Source organism: Trichosurus vulpecula, chromosome 1 (genome assembly GCF_011100635.1).
Source record: "Trichosurus vulpecula isolate mTriVul1 chromosome 1, mTriVul1.pri, whole genome shotgun sequence".
NCBI lineage: Eukaryota > Metazoa > Chordata > Mammalia > Diprotodontia > Phalangeridae > Trichosurus > Trichosurus vulpecula.
The window spans coordinates 105,747,767-105,764,490 of NC_050573.1; the positions used below are offsets into that span (position 1 = coordinate 105,747,767).

The window sequence follows — 16,724 nt, forward strand, 5'->3', positions numbered from 1 at the left end:
GCTGATTTGCATTGGTGAAAGGAGTTTTCCCACCAGAAGTTCCCTACATTGATGAAACCACGAGTCCAAAAGCACATAAAAGTTCTATGTAAATAAATGTGAACTATTATAAGAAGGCTATAAGGTGCTAGGAGATCAATTGAGGGGGAGATCATTTTTCATCTGGGGATATCAGGGAAGTTTTCACGGAAGAAATGTTACTTAAATGGAGACAAAATAGGTTCTACTTACCACCATTAATAGGACATGAAATTTATGTTGTTTTTTTCCAGGAGGCAGCATGATGCTATGGAAGGAACACTGGATTTGGAGTCAAAGGACCTGAGTTCAAATCCTGACTCTACCACTTACTACCTGTGTGACCTTGGGCAAATCACTTAAACTTTTTGAACCTTAGTTTTTTTTTTTACCTGTCAAATGAGGGGGTTGGTCTGGATGGCTTCTGAGGTCCCTTCCAACTTTAGAGCTATGATCCTATGAGTAAGGCTTACATATACTGATCTACCCAGTTGTGCCTGCCTGTTCCCCCTTTGCATAGCTTGCTGCAAAGGGGGGATAGTCTGTGGCCATCACAGAAGAGAATGAAACCAACATTGCAAGAGAGTGAAGCTAACTGTCCTACACAATGATTGAGCCCATGACCTTGGTCTTACCAGTCAATGCTCTAACAAACTGAGATATTAACTGTATCCATGAACCCCTAGTCTGGAAGAAGGCAACAAACACCCTGGGAAAGAGGAAAGGAAAAGTCAACTGATAGTTGAATTCATCAATACCAATAGAATCAATACCAAAAAGCTGTTTGAATTTTTCACACTAAATCACTTCTTTTGACATATAGATACCAAATAAGGTGTCCCATTATGTTCTACATTCCCAGGAAAGTTGGAAAATTTTCTCTCTTATTCCAAAGAAGTTGTGAGTTTGTAAGCCAAATGTTTTTAATGAGGAGTATTCTGGTTTTTGCAAATCTGAGCCTTCCTGATGCATTGGGCAATTTCATTATAAATCATAATTCCTTGGAATCATATAAATTTTGGCTGGGTCTGTTCCTGCCCTCATCCTTGGAGCCAAGGGTTGTACCTAGACTTAATTATTGCAAAATTGTTTAGAAGCCTTTAAGGTTAGACCATGACATTGCTAGAAAACAAAAATAAAGTCATTGCTATCCTCATGGGGCTCAACAAGCAGATAACAAGAAATATACCATATATAGTACTGTATCTTTTCCATCTTTTTATCTATAAAATAAAGGAGTTGCTCTGGAGCAGAGGTGCCAAACTCAAAGCCAACAGGCCCCAAACACTACCCAGGCAAATTAAAGTATAACTTGGCAATGTTTAATAAAATAAATAAAAATACAATACAACCTAGATAATGTTAATTTGTAATTTTCAAAGTCAATATATGGCCTGTAGGGATCCATTTCTATTTGAGTTTGACATATCACTACTCTAGACCACCTCTGAAGTTTCTGAAAGCTCTAGTCCTCTATGATTCAATTCAGAATCCTTGCAAGTATGTCAGAATTATACCAGGCTAAAAAAATTTTTTTTTAAATACCCTACCCTAACTGTTGCTAATTTCTGTGCTGACTTGAGCAATGCACCCTACTTCTCTGGACTTCAGTTTCTCTCTAGAAAATGAAGAGGTTGGATTCAATGATTTCTAAGTTCCCATCCAGTTCTAAAATTCTAGATCTAGGAGTCTCCAAACCCTCCACCCACACACATACAAACACAAACCACTCATGATCCTTGGATGACTTTCAGTTTACTCATGAAAAAGCTTGTGTATTTTATTTGCTGTGTATGTGGGTGTCATGATTTTCTGTTTTCTTTTTAAGAAAAGCATTCAGTTCAGAGAAAGGAGGAAAAAATAATATGACCAGGGAAAAATTATTTATGCTCTTTCCTCCTCTTAGTAAGAAATTAAGTTACATTAGCTTCGGGGTTGTGGTTGGGATAATGTTTCAGGCCTCTGTTTTTAAAGGGATCCTTTGTAAAGTTCCCTTTTTTATAAGAATTCCCCTTTAATTTTTCTAAAAATGATGACTCAGTGGACTCATCTTGCTCATTTCCTTGAAACTTTGGGCAAGCTTTATTCCTCCCCAGGAAAACTCTGAGCTGCTGAGTAACTTGTTCTTCTCTTTTCATTGCAGTATTCTCAAATGAGGGATGAAGTATTCAAATCAAACTTGGTCTGTGCATTTATCGTACTTCTCTTTATCACCGCAATCCAAAGTTTGCTTCCTTCTTCAAGGTAAATACAGTGAGACTAAATTGTGATGAGAAATGTCATTCAAGCAACTTGAAGATACTTAGCAGGTTGTTTTTGCCAGTTTTCTCTCGTTTTCAGGGGATTTGAATTTAGAATAATTGGGTCTAGAATTCTTTCCAAAATGTTTGGCACTACTATCAGAGTCTGTTCTAATTATATTACTCTGCATCCTTATTCTATTACGCAGCCATTGCAAGTCTTTCTCCCCTTCTCAGAGAATGAAGAAAAAAATAGCATTTGAAATCTTGTGGCACAATTATTTAAAACCACATTAGACAAAACAGACAGTATCAGTGCCGCATCACCATTTATTTTGCTCGTTATCTCTGAGAACACGATGTGGCCCATCATACTGTATAACATGATGTCTTCCTCAGGAAGGTTGGCTTCTGTATTTCATGTTGAGGTATTCATGGGCTGAACAGAAGAAACAATGCTTTAACATGAAGATACCCAATGGAACAAGCCAGCACACAAGTCTGAATGGTTTGCCAATCCATAAAAATGTCCTTATCAGGCTGCCTTCCTCACTGGAAGTATATGTCCAACCTAAAGGGTGGAAAGGTGTCTATGGAACAAAAAAGAGGCTCACAATGGCACATAATTATTAATTATTACCCTGTGGGCTATAAGAGAGGGTCAAAATATGCCTTTGAGCTGGTGGTCTGGCTTGGGGTCCCAGAAAGATCCAGCAAGTAACTGGGTGTGTTTGTGATGTGGTAAGGGGGGCATAGGAGACAGAAAGTTGCCCTCAGAGTCATGAAGCCAGGCTTCCTGCCTTATGTCTAATACATCCTGTCTATGTGACCCTGGGAAAGTCCCTTAATGTCTTGGGGCCTCCAGGCACCTGCCCTAAAACTATAATATTATATCACACCAGAAACAGGGGTGGGGAACCTGCATCGTCAAGGCTGCGTGTGGCCCTCTAAGTCAAGTGTGGCCCTTCGATCAAATTGGATTCAGCCAAAAGGCCACCCTTGAAGGCCTAAAAGGCCACATGTGGCCTCAAGGCCACAGGTTTCTCACCCCTGCTCCAGAAACACTGCTGTTCTCCGTTGGCAGAAAAACTATCTCGCTTTAATGATGAACTCATAGGTGTACACCTTCTCCATATACACCCTCCCACCCCAAAAAAAAAAAAACCCATGGACAAGTTACTGAATGAGTGAAGTAAATTGAGAAAAATCTTGTTTAGGGTCACACAGATAGTAAGCATTCACACTAATTAAGGGAATTATCCAGAAAAAAAGAGCATTTACTTTAAGTTAGTCTGCATCTTTGAAGAAGTTTGACTAGATTTGAGAAAGCCTGTGGCCGAGGTAGAATTCTGCAGTATGGGAGGCCCTAACATAGATCACATGTAGGATCTCAAGGAGTGGGAGGAGTGGGAAGACAAGGGAGGGCTCTGAAAGTAAGTGTCCCATGCTTGAGAAGCTCCTCAGAGAGACTGGTTATCAGCCCTGAGCCTCAGTATTTGGCTTCTCTTACAGTGGTTCTAAGTAGTTTAAGAGCAATGGGTAGCTAAGTTCATAAAACTTCGGCTGGAAGTGATCTCAGAGGTCACATAGCCTAGCCTCCTCATTGGACAGATGAGGAAACTGAGGCCTAGGAAGGTTTGATGACTTGCCCAAAATCATAGTAGGTATCAGAGATGATATTTAAACAAAGGGGCTCAAAATCCAGACAGAATTACCTGTTCATTGTTATCAATCTAGATTATAATCACAAACCAACAGGGTTACCTTTCACCACATATAGGCATTATTTACATTTTTTACAATTATGCAAATTTTATAATTTATATAATTTATAATTAGGCCTCTTCTAAATCTTATGTAGTCTTCTCATAGGGGAAGAGGGGAAGTCTTAGAGAATGAGCTTGAGAGCAGTAAGAGAGTAAGTGTGCCCATCTAATAACATCCATAAATGCTTGATTCTTCTTAGCTTATCCAGTGGTCTTCGGGGAAGTAGATGTGTGAACTTCTGGCTATCTACAAAGCTAAAGCATGGTGTCCATACTGATAAATCTATTCTGGATTTAATGATTAGATTCCTTCTTTAAATGTGATGTCATTGATTAGAATGGACTTCATATGATTTTATTTCCTACTTGATAAATGTAATTTTTAAAGCATATTTATGCTTTAAAAAAGCATATCTGCAAGTCACAAAATATTCCAAAGCATGAACTGATGGGAGACATACTTTTCTGCCCCATAAGAAAATTGAGACAACAGTCCCTTTCTGTTTCTGCATATAATGAGCATTAATAAATGCTTGTTGCATTTTTGAATTGAGTGGAACTTTGTTACCCTGTACTTAAACGTCAAAATGTCTTAAGGACCTTTCATTTTTCTGGCTCTCCTTCATTCCAGGCCCTACAGCTGTTATAGGCAGATACACCACAGATGACAAAAAAGCATATTATCATACTGACTGATTATGCATTAAATGCCCATAGAATGACAGATCCTATGTCATGGTCTTTATTAAGTCACTAAATTTTAGAACAACTTTTTGTCACTAGTGCTGAGGAATTTTTGATAGCTTTGGGTTGCATATTCAATGGGATTCAATTCCAATTTAACTGAACAAACATATACTAAGCACCTTGTATGTGCATGCGTGGAGTCCAAAATTGTCCAAACTGAAAAAAAAGATGACTGAGGCAGAACTCTAAACTAAAAGCACTTTATTAAAGGATCCATGGGCCTGTCTAATGAAGTGTTCCTCAGATCTTCCTCACACTCTCGGATACCTCCTTTCCCCAGGGCTTTACTTTTACAGGGCTTGATACCCAGACACTGAGAGGAAACAAAGCAAAATACAGAGTCTCCTTGGTTGATAGACCTTGGTTTCGGCCCTCCAAGAATGGTGCATCAGCATGGGTGGTCATAGGAAGGGCAAGGCAAGCATTATCTCTGCTGACTAAGTGATCATAATGGGCAAGGCAAGGGCCATCTCCATTAAGTGGTCTTAAGATGAGCCCCTCTTCATGTTGGGCAAGAGAGGGTGGTCTAGAGGCCCAAAAATAAGTTGGAGAGCTTTCCATATCACATTAAGACATTTCACCCATGCTGGGTTTGGTTATCAACATTCTTGTGGGCAGGCAAGTGAACTTTATGACTAATAGTTCACAGATCTGGGGCCTAATATACAGAACTTATAATCACTACCCCTATAGAATCATAGCAAACTGATTAATACTGATTGGAATATAATAGGGGTCTAATTAATCATCTATCACACTGGGGAGAAAAAAAGGAAATAGAAAGGAAATTCTAGTCATCAAGGTATTTGTATTCTGCTGGATACAACATAGCTCCCCCACACACACACACACACACAATTAATTTGAAGGGAAAGTAGGGAAAGGCCATGAAAGGCTTCCCATGGGATGGAAGCAGCAACTGAAGTAAGTAAGTCACAATTAGAGTTAGAAAAGATGTCAGTAGCTAACTAGTCCTGAGAGAGATAGACAGACAGACAGAGAGAAAGAGAAGGAAGGAAGGAGGAAAGAAGGAAGGAAGGAGGAAGGAAGGAAGGAAGGAAAGAAGGAAGGAAGAAATCTTGACTGTAAAAGACTGTCACTAGACAATAGATCCTCCAAATTCTGCTTAAAGACCTCCAAGGTGAAGCCCACCACTGCTTGAGGTAGCTCATTCCTCTTTCTGTACAGCCATAATTGAAAGGAAGTTTTTCCTGACATCAAGCCTCATTTCCTTCTCATTACTTCAAGTCCTACCCTATAGGACCAAATAAAGTAAGTCTAATCCCATTTCAAATACTCAAAAACATTTATTATGTCTCATTCTACCTGGTCTTCTTTCATTCACACTAAGCACAGCTTTTCACTTGAGGGCCATTTACCACCTTGGTTACCCACTCTGGACACTAACCATTTTGTCAGTATCCTTCTTAAATCTTAATGCCAAGAAGCTGAACACAATATTGTTGAGGTCTAAAATTGAGGTCTAAAAAAGGCAGTTCACAGTAGCGCTATCACTATGCCTATACCTAGAAACTATGCCTTCTGTAGGAAATCACTCACCCTCTCTGGATCTCAGACCCCTCACCTGTAACTTACAGAGTTGACCCAAATGACTTCTAAAGTACTGTTTAACTCTAGAATAGTGATACTCTGATCTTATAAATATCACTAGTCACACCTAGCAATCATTTCTGCTGATTCTTTTTTTTTGACTAATAATTCATTTATTGGTTAGGTTTAAACTATTTGCTAAATATTTTTCCAACAATTTAGTTGAGATTTTTGGTTTTTTATTTTTATTTTCCCCCAGTAACATGTAAAAACAATTTTAAGATTAGGTTTTTTTTTATAAACTTTGAGTTTCAAATTCTTTCCCTCCCTCGTTCCCCACCTCACTCATTTCATTGAGAAAGCAAGTAGTACAATACATAAACATATCCATAATGGTCATTTTGTGAAAGAAAACATAAACAAAAAAAACCTCAAGAAAAATAAAGTTAAAAAAGTGTGTTTCTATCTGTAGGATCAGTTCTTTCTCTGAGAATGGATAGCATTTTTCATCAAAAATCCTTCAGAGTTGTCTTGGATCCTTGTATTGCTGAGAATAACTAAGTAATTCACCATTAGGAGCCATTTAAAAAATACAAAAATTGAAAGAAAAAAAGTAAATTTTTATTTCATTATTAAATTATCATCTTCACTTTACTAACAGGATCTATGTGTCTGTTGGGTACTGCATAACTTATCAAAACTTAGAATAAGACTAGATACTCTTACCCACATTTCTATTTCTACATTTTTTCCACATTTTTTTATTTAATATATTTAGTTTTCAGCATTGATTTTCACAAGAGTTTGAATTACAAATTTTCTCCCCATTTCTACCCTCCCCCACACTCCAAGATGGCATATATTCTGGTTGCCCTGTTCCCCAGTCAACCCTCCCTTCTGTCACCCCACTCCCCTCCCATCCCCTTTTCCCTTGCTTTCTTGTAGGGCAACATAAATTTCTATGCCCCATTGCCTGTGTATCTTATTTTCTAGTTGCATGCAAAAACTATTTTTTTTGAACATCTGTTTTTAAAACTTTGAGTTCCAAATTCTCTCCCCTCTTCCCTTCCCACCCACCCTCCCTAACAAGTCAAGCAATTCAATGTAGGCCACATGCATATCATTATATATAACCCCTCCACAATATTCATGTTGTGAAAGACTCATTATATTTTGCTCCTTCCTAACCTATCCTCCTTTGTTGAATTTTCTCCCTTGACTCTGTCCCCTTTCGAAAGTGTTTGTTTTTGATTACCTCCACCCCCATCTGCCCTCCCTTCTATCATCCCCCCTTTTTTTAAATCTTCTTCTTCCTCCTTTTTTCCTGTGGGGTAAGTTACCCAATTGAGTATGTATGGTATTCCCTCCTCAGTTCAAATCTGATGAGAGCAAGATTCCCTCATTCCCCCTCACCTGACTTCTCTTCCCTTCCTACAGAACTGCTTTTTCTTGCCACTTTTATATGAGATGATTTACCCCATTCTATCTCTCCCTATCTCCCTCTCTCAATATATTCCTCTCTCATCCCTTGATTTTATTTTATTTCTTTTAGATATCTTCCCTTCATCTTCAACGCACCTTGTGCCTGCTCTCTCTCTCTCTCTCTCTCTCTCTCTCTCTCTCTCTCTCTCTCTCATACATATATACATACATACACACTCACACATACATATATATACATGAACATATATATATATATATAGATATAGATATAGATATAGATATGTGAATATTCCCTTCAGCTACCCTAATACTGAGGTCTCATGAATCATACACATCATCTTTCCATGTAGGAATGTAAACAAAACAGTTCAACTTTAGTAAGTCCCTTGCAATTTCTTTTTCTTGATTACCTTTTCATGCTTCTCTTGATTGTTGTGTTTGAAAGTCAAATTTTCTATTCAGCACTGGTCTTTTCACTGAGAAAGCTTGAAAGTCCTCTATTTTATTGAAAATCCATATTTTGCCTTGGAGCATGATACTCAGTTTTGCTGGGTAGGTGATTCTTTTTTTTTTTAATCCTAGCTCCATTGACCTCCAGAATATCGTATTCCAAGCCCTTCGATCTCTTAATGTAGAAGCTGCTAGATCTGGGGTTATTCTGATTATGTTTCCACAATACTCAACTTGTTTCTTTCTGGCTGCTTGTAGTATTTTCTCCTTGATCTGGGAGCTCTGGAATTTGGCGACAATATTCCTAGGAGATTTCTTTTTGGGATCTATTTAAGGAGGCGATCGGTGGATTCTTTCAATTTCTATTTTGCCCTGTGGCTCTAGAATATCAGGGCAGTTCTCCTTGATCATTTCTTGAAAGATGATATCTAGGCTATTTTTTTGAATATGGCTTTCAGGTAGTCCAATAATTTTTAGATTATCTTTCCTGGATCTATTTTCCTGGTCAGTGGTTTTTCCAATGAGATATTTTACCTTGTCTTCCATTTTTTTCATTCCTTTGGTTCTGTTTTATAATATCTTGATTTCTCATAAAGTCACTAGCTTCCACTTGCTCCAATCTAATTTTTAAGGTAGTACTTTCTTCAGTGGTCTTTTGGACCTCCTTTTCCATTTGGGTAATTCTGCCTTTCAAGGCATTCTTCTCCTCATTGGCTTTTTGGATCTCTTTTGCCATTTGAGTTAGTCTATTTTTTAAGGTGTTGTTTTCTTCAGTGTATTTTTCAGCATTTTTTTTGGGTCTCCTTTAGCAAGTCATTGGCTTGTTTTTCATGGTTTTCTTGCATCCTTCTCATTTCTCTTTCCAATTTTTCATCTACTTCTCTAACTTGCTTTTCCAAATCCTTTTTGAACTCTTCCATGGCCTGAGACCAGTTCATGTTTTTCTTGGAGGCTTTTGTTGTAGGCTCTTTGACTTTGTTGACTTCTTCTGGCTGTATGTTTTGGTCCTCTTTGTCACCAAAGTAAGATTCCAAAGTCTGAGACTGAATCTGGGTGTGTTTTCACTGCCTGGCCATATTCCCAACCAACTAACTTGACCCTTGAGTTTTTCAGCGGGGTATGACTGCTTGTAAAGAGTTCTATGTTCCAAGCTTGGGGGGATGCGCCAGCACTGCCACACCAGCACTCCTCCTTCCCCAAGAACCCCAACCTGGACTGGACTTAGAACTTCAGCAGGCTCTGCACTCCTGCTCTGGTCCGCCACTTCCTCCCACCAGGTGGGCCTGGGGCCAGAAGCAACTGCAGCTGTACTTCTGTAGCTGCCCCTTCCACTCCTGCAGCTTTTCCCACTAACCTTCTCTGTTGTCTTTGGTGTTTGTGAGTTGAGAAGTATGGTAACTGATGCAGCTCACTGATTCAGGGCACTAAGGCACACTCCGCCTGGCTCCTGGTCTGGTTGGTCCGTGCCGCCCGCGCTGGGCTCTGCTCCTCTCTGCTCCCAGCTCCATGCAGGATAGACCTCACCCAGAGACCATCCAGGCTGTCCTGGGCTAGAGCCCTGCTTCCCTCTGCTCTTTTGTGGGTTCTGCAGTTCTAGAATTGGTTCGGAGCCATTTTTTATAGGTTTTTTGTAGGGACTCAGCATGGAGCGCACACTAGTCCCTGCTTTTCAACCACCGTCTGGGCCAGCGGTCTTGACTTCATCAAGGGAAACTGGTTGCTGTCTTATCAGGGGCATCAAACTCACCACCACAGCAAAACTCCTTAGTGCAGCCAACTAAATTAAAATGTAATTAGGAAATGTCTAAAAAAATGAATAAAAATATGATACAACATAGGTAATATCTATTTGTGGTTTTCTATATCAAAAAAAAAGAAGCCTGCAGGAATCTGCCTCTGAGTCTGGCACAACTGTTACCTTGTTATCTCCTTACTTCTCCCGGCTACCAGCTCCCTGTTTGTCATTTTTTTCCCTATCATCTCCAGTGCAAAGGACATGCTTGGCAGAAAAACAAACACAAAAGAAGAATCAACCATCTCTGCCTTCTCTCTCATCAGTTATCATTGCCCCCTCTACCACAAGCACTGCTCCTGTCCCTTCTTTGATTCTCCTTTTCTCCTGACATAGATTTTTAAAAAAGAAAGAAAAACAAACCTTTTTTGTTGTCTTTAGCTTCCCTTGGCAGTACTTACCAAAGTACTTGGCACTTAGTAGGCTCTTGATAAATGTTTTTTGATTAGTTGACAGCCTCAGCCCATTTTGAGTTGTAACATTCCTGATGATAATTTTATAGATCTGTGTCATGTTCTTATGGTAATCCTGTTAATTTTCGTTTTTGGTCTACGTTAGTTGTCAGTGTGCATCCCTATCACCATGCATCACTTCAGACAAATCCCATGCTCCCACACACTCTTGTCCCATCCCATTGGGATTGTTTATGTTTATATCTTCAAAATTCTTGATAATATCCCAAACCTCCAAGATTGATTTCCCTTGTAGCATTTTATTCCATGGGAGCTCACATGTCTTTCCTTAGAACCCTTGAAATTGAATCTAAGTTTTGTGATAGACTATTTTCTCCTTTCATCTTGTTTTCCATCACAAATCCTAGGAAGGAACTGTCATTTTCTCACTGGGTTCCTATCACTTCTTCTCCAGGAATTTTTCTCCTAAAGTAAGAATCAAATACAAAATAGAATTTCCCCTTATGGTTCCTCCACCTTTTGAAGGACAAATTATTACAAAGTGAATTTCAGAAGTTAACAGCTTCCATTTTCCATCAGCACCTCTGCTTGGTTTTGACTCCATAGAACATCATGCCTCTCTTAGCATAAGCTAAGACCACCTAAAACCTTAATACTGTGCAGACTAAATCAGCTTTTAATACTCAACACCATCTTAACTCCCTCCACTACCTCTCCCCTCTGGTTGGAGAGCTGGAGGAAGGAGTAATAAGCCTCTTCCAGAACCTTCCTTTCTAGAAGATTCAGAATTTTCTAAGTAATTCTCCATTTCCATCAGTAGTTCTATTTGGCTTCAGCTGCACAGAACATCATGTACCTGAGCCTAGTACTGCCTGGTAGTTTCCCTACCCCCTTGCTTTTCTGCTTCCTTTTGTGTGCTGTCTTCTTCCATTGGATTGCAAGCTCCTTGAGGGCAATGACTGATTTATTTTTTCTTATTTACATCCCTAGCATTTAGTGCAGTGACTAACACATAGTAGGAACTTAATAAATGTTTATTGAATTGAACTGAAAATCAGCTACACTGAGAGACAGAGACAGAGAGAGTATGAGAGAGTCCAGATTTCTGCATAATTTAAGTCCCCAACATTATTATATCACAATTCTATGTCAGCCTTGTGATCTGTTTCCCACACCCCTCACCTATTTCCTTATGATGTCCAGATGGTCTCCAAAGACAAAATCATTTTTTCTTCCTCCTTACACTAACCTTTGCTTAAACACTCTGTCATATGCTTCCCCATGAACCATTCCCATATTTCCTCAAATGAGGTTATCTGCAATTCTACACACACATACCCCTTGACCTGTTCTTTTATTTTTGAATGAAGAATAATTAATAATAATAATAATAATAATATTTAATGTTTACAAAATGCCCAGGATCCTATATCAGAATTTGCACTCAGGTCTTCCTGACTCCAGGCCCAGCGCTCCATCCAATGGATCACTAAACTGAGTACCAATTAGGAGTTCAGTCATAAATTTCATCTCATCAAATCTCAGTGATAGCTATGAGATCATATTTGCTTCCTTACATTAGGACTCTTTGTTGCCTAAACTTTGGGTATTTGTGTATAGACATATGATTTCATGGGTCTTATATTACTGGCTCCTTTCTTAAACTTTGTCTCATGTGAATTTGTAGGTGTCTCAAATGTAATTTCTCTGTGTAGTTATTATACATATGCACATATATGCATCAGATGCATGTGTGTTTATGTAATCTTCTTCCTCCCTCATCCTTTTTATTTTAGAGCCCTTTTGATTAGTTTTGAAAGACACCCAACACATAGCCTTATCAGCCCTTGTTAACAGGACTCCATCTCTGGCCAGAACTCTTGTCATTCTTATATTTTAAACCATAATCCAGCATTACAAATCTCACTCTCAGACAACACCTCTTAGTCCACTGTTCACTCCATTTTTTTCCTCTTCTGTATATGTAACAGTGAATAAATCACAACCTATGCTCCTATGGTCTTTGGTTTCCTGCCTAAATTCCTTGCCCAAGACTTCATAACTATTGCCATTACTTTTTTGGTTCCTTTTTTATAGTGTCCTTTGTGCCAAAATGAATCACTAGAAGTGGGTAGCTGTCATCTGTTTCTTTAAGTCTTGGGGGGTTTTCTGTAATGTCTTGGATTCATGCTCCGGGAAGGCAACAGACCTCCATATTTTTATTATCAGGGCAACAAGTACGCTCAGTACCCTACATCAGGGAATTACCATTCTACTCTTTATACTACAGTTATTATGTGTGAACATGTTCTTTCTCCTCACAATATTTTTCCTGCATCTATCACAGGGCCTTACGCATAATAGGAACTCAGCACGTGTCTGTTAAATTGAATTGAATTAAATCAAACATTTAAAGTTAATTTATTCAGGCTGCCCCATCTTTTTAGAGCTAGTCAATCACTGAGACATTTTGTTTTGCAATGCCCCCAAATCACATATGATTGTATATTCAAATGGTTTCACTTTTCTACTTTTCATCCTTGCCAAACACAAACAGATGTTAAGTATGGCATTACTTGCCATCCTTGCCAAATACGTATGCCCTTCCATTTCCTCCCTCAACCATTAATTGGTCGGAAAGATGTTTACCTTAGAAAGGCTGAAAATGCTCCCAAATCCCATTCCTTTATTTCACACAAAAGCTAAAATAAAGAAAAACAGAAGCTGAAATATTACCAGACAATCTATGTGTTGTGAGATCTGAGGGGTCCATTTGTCCCATTCACAACTAACCCTTCTCATGGTCACTAGTTTCATACCCAACTCATTTTATCTCTGATAGCTTTGTTGTATCTAAACAGATGGTAGGGGTCTTTTATGTACATTATTTCCTCCAGACAGATGTTTAACATCCTCCTTCATTATCTCTAGCTCATTCAAATCTTGGGGTCTGGGGGAAAAGGGTAATTGATCTAGCCAAGCAAAGAAAGAGCAACCTCCCTAAGTATTTTCCTTTCCCTCTCATCTTCCTTCACATGCCATTAGCAAAAGATTAAAATGAGTCAAGCAAATGTTTCCAAAATATGCATAACAAGTGGTGATAAAATAGGAATATTTACATTGTAAGTCATTTACATTTATCATTTATAATGGACTTTCATGCACATTTTCTCATTTGTCTAAAACTCACAATAGTCTTGTGAGGCAGACGTTGTAAGGATTATCATTCCCATTTTTCAGAAGAGAAAACTGAGGTCCAGAAAAATGAATTGAGTCAGTTGCCCAAAGACAAATGGCTACTAAGTGGTTCAAACACAATGGAATCTTTGATTTAGAGCTGAATGGCTCCTTAGAAGTAATTTAGCCTACGTAGAATCCAGGTTGTTTGACCTGGTAGTGAACCCTTTAGGAGTTCTCCTAGTATTCAGGATCACAAGATTTCATAGTTTAAAGGGACATCAGTGGCCATCAAACCAATCCCAAAACTCAAAACAAATCACCTCTACAACGTGTATGGCATGTAACCCTTTCTCTACTGAGGGGGCATTCAGTCCTCCTTCCACCCCACCCATGTTCCCTCCCCAAGATATCCTCTTTCACTTTTGGATAGTTTCAATGCTCAGAAAGTTTCTCCCTGACATCAAGTCTAAATTTGCTTCTTTATCATTTCCACCTCAGTGCTCAAAGTTCTGCCCTCTGGAGCCAAGTAGCACAAGTGAATGCTTCTCTGTGGCAGCTATCATGCCTTCCCTAAGTCTTCCCTTCTCCAGGCTAAATGTACTCAGTTCTTTCAGCTGATTCTTGTAAGATATGAATTCTTGCCCTCCCTTCCCCCCATGCTCCCAGGCTTCTCATCTTTAGGCTAAACAGAGTTCCTTCAATTGATTCTAATATGTCATGAACTCAAGGCACTTCACCATCTAGGTTTCTCTCTTCTGCCTGCTCTCCAGCTTATCCATATTTTTCCTAAAATGTGGTGTCCAGCACTGAGCACAGGACTAAAGATGTGGTTTGACCAGGGCAGAGTAGATGAAAAATATCCCTTTTATTTCCTTGGATACTATGCCTTAAAACATCCCAAGATTAAATTAACTTTCTTGGCTGCCAGACAGTACTCTTTAATCTAATTGAGACTAAAGTCCTCTAATACCTTCAGTTATTTTTAAAATGTTTTAAATTTTTTTTTAAGTTTAACTGATGTGCACTAATAATGCAATGACCACATCTGAAAGCGTATGTAACATTTCACAACTGTGGCACCACCCCCCCCATACTTCTCTATTAAAAAAATTAACAAATCTATTTTCTCCCCCTCCTACCACCTATCACTTTAGAGGGAAAAAAGGAAAGAAAACTAAATTTATTGTAGCTAGTAGGCACAGTAAAGCAAAATAAATTCCCTTAATGGTTGTATGATAGACAGATGAACAGATAAGTAGATTTGTATTATAGATAGACATATATAGATAGACATATAAAGATATATAGATAATGTTGTTGTTCAGTCACATCTAACCCTTTGTGACCCCATTTGGGGTTTTCTTGGCAAAGATACTGAAGTGGCTTGCCATTCCTTTCTCCAGCTCATTTTACAAATGAGGAAACTGAGGCAAATGGGGTTAAGTGACTTGCCCAGGGTCACACAGCTAGTATATGTCTGATGTTTGATTTGAACTCAGGAAGATGAGTCTTTCTGACCCCAGGAACAGCACTCTATCTAATGTGCTACTGTCCTGTAGACAGACAGACAGATAGATACCAAGCAAGCATTCTGCATTCTAAATCTCACCGTAGTGGATAACATGTTTCATATCATTCCTCTGGAATAATGGTTGTTATTTTGATCATAGTTCTTACAACTTACAAAGTTGCTTGTTTTTACAATGTTTGTTGCTACTGTATAAATTGTTCCGGTTCTGCTCTTCATTCTTCATCAACTTATAAAGATCCTCTTGTAATATTGGATTTAAATTCTTCTAGTTCTGCTCACTTCAATTCACATGTGAGTTTTTTCATGTCTTTTTTATTTTTTTTACTTGTAATATTTTATTTTTCCCCAATTACACCTTAAAACAATTTTTAAAACTTTTTTTTTAGGTTTTGAGTTCAAAATTCTGTCCCTCCCTCTCTTCTCCCCTTCCTGAGACAGTAAGCAATCCATATAAGTTCTAAATGTTCGATCATTTTTCATGTCTTCTTGCAGTCATCCCTTTCCTCATTTCTTATGGCTCAATTGTTCTCCATCACATCCATAAACCACAACTTATTCAGCCATTCTACAATTGTGATGCCAAAAAACCTTCAGCTATTTCTCAGGGAAACTGCTTCTGAAAGTGTTTCTCTGTCTTGGGCTTATGAAGTAAATTTTTTAACCTGTATTCATTTATATTGATCTCCATGAAATTTCATTTTATTCCATTTGAACTAATGTTTTATTCTTTCAATATTTCTGGAATCCTCACTCTTTCCCATGATAGCCATCTCTCCCTGCTTTTTATCATTTGCAAATATGAAAAAGATGTCATCAATGTCCTTAACTAGATCATTATTTTCAAAAAATTTTTAGTCCCAGGGCCAAATACATATTTTCAGTTCAATCTATTGGACACTTCCCTCCCAGGTCATATCCAGTTACTAATTAACTATTCCTGGGCTTTTAATATGGCAGTTTTCAATCTAATTTTTCTTTCCTTTTCATCTAGCTCAGAGGTGTCAAACACAAAAACTCTGGGCTGCTGCAGGCTACAACACTCCCAAGTGAGACCCAAACCAGAGTAAAATGTAATTGGGAAATATTTAACAAAATAAATGAAAATACAATAAAATATAGACATTACATTTTAAAAACTAAGTCAATATGCAGTCAGTGGGGATCCTTATGTATGGATTAATAGCCCCCATTTCTATTTGAATTTGACACCACTGTTCCAGCCACAGTCTCTATATATTTTCAACAAAATAGCAGAAGAAACTTTATCAAAAGCTTTGCTAAAATCTAGGTAAATTGTATAACCTTCCATTGGTCTACCAAAGCATAGAGTTCATGTAAGCTAGGCAGATTGAACTGCTCAAGACAGCTGGTATTGTTACAGCTCTCTTATTTGTCTTCGATGTCAAATCTCTTATTGTTTTTGTTTTGTCTTTTCGGGTTTAAAAAGATCATTAGAATTATCAGGCGTAGATTGTGGGCAGAGTAAACTGAAGCAAAATAGGAACAAGCAGCCAGCTCTTCCATTTTTCTGTCATCAAATATCACCTCATTTACCCTGGTCAATCATCCTATCTTTTCTTTGATCTTTTTCTC

At 38.3% G+C, this 16,724-nt stretch overlaps 1 protein-coding gene across 1 annotated transcript in view; it reads left to right on the forward strand.

The window, feature by feature from the left end:
* Positions 1-16,724, forward strand: part of ADCY8 (adenylate cyclase 8) — a 401,436-nt gene that overhangs the window by 261,776 nt on the left and 122,936 nt on the right. Inside the window, exon 9 of the mRNA XM_036765122.1 lies at positions 2,162-2,262. Coding sequence (XP_036621017.1) covers positions 2,162-2,262 — 101 coding nt within the window. The remainder of the gene's footprint in view (positions 1-2,161; positions 2,263-16,724) is intronic.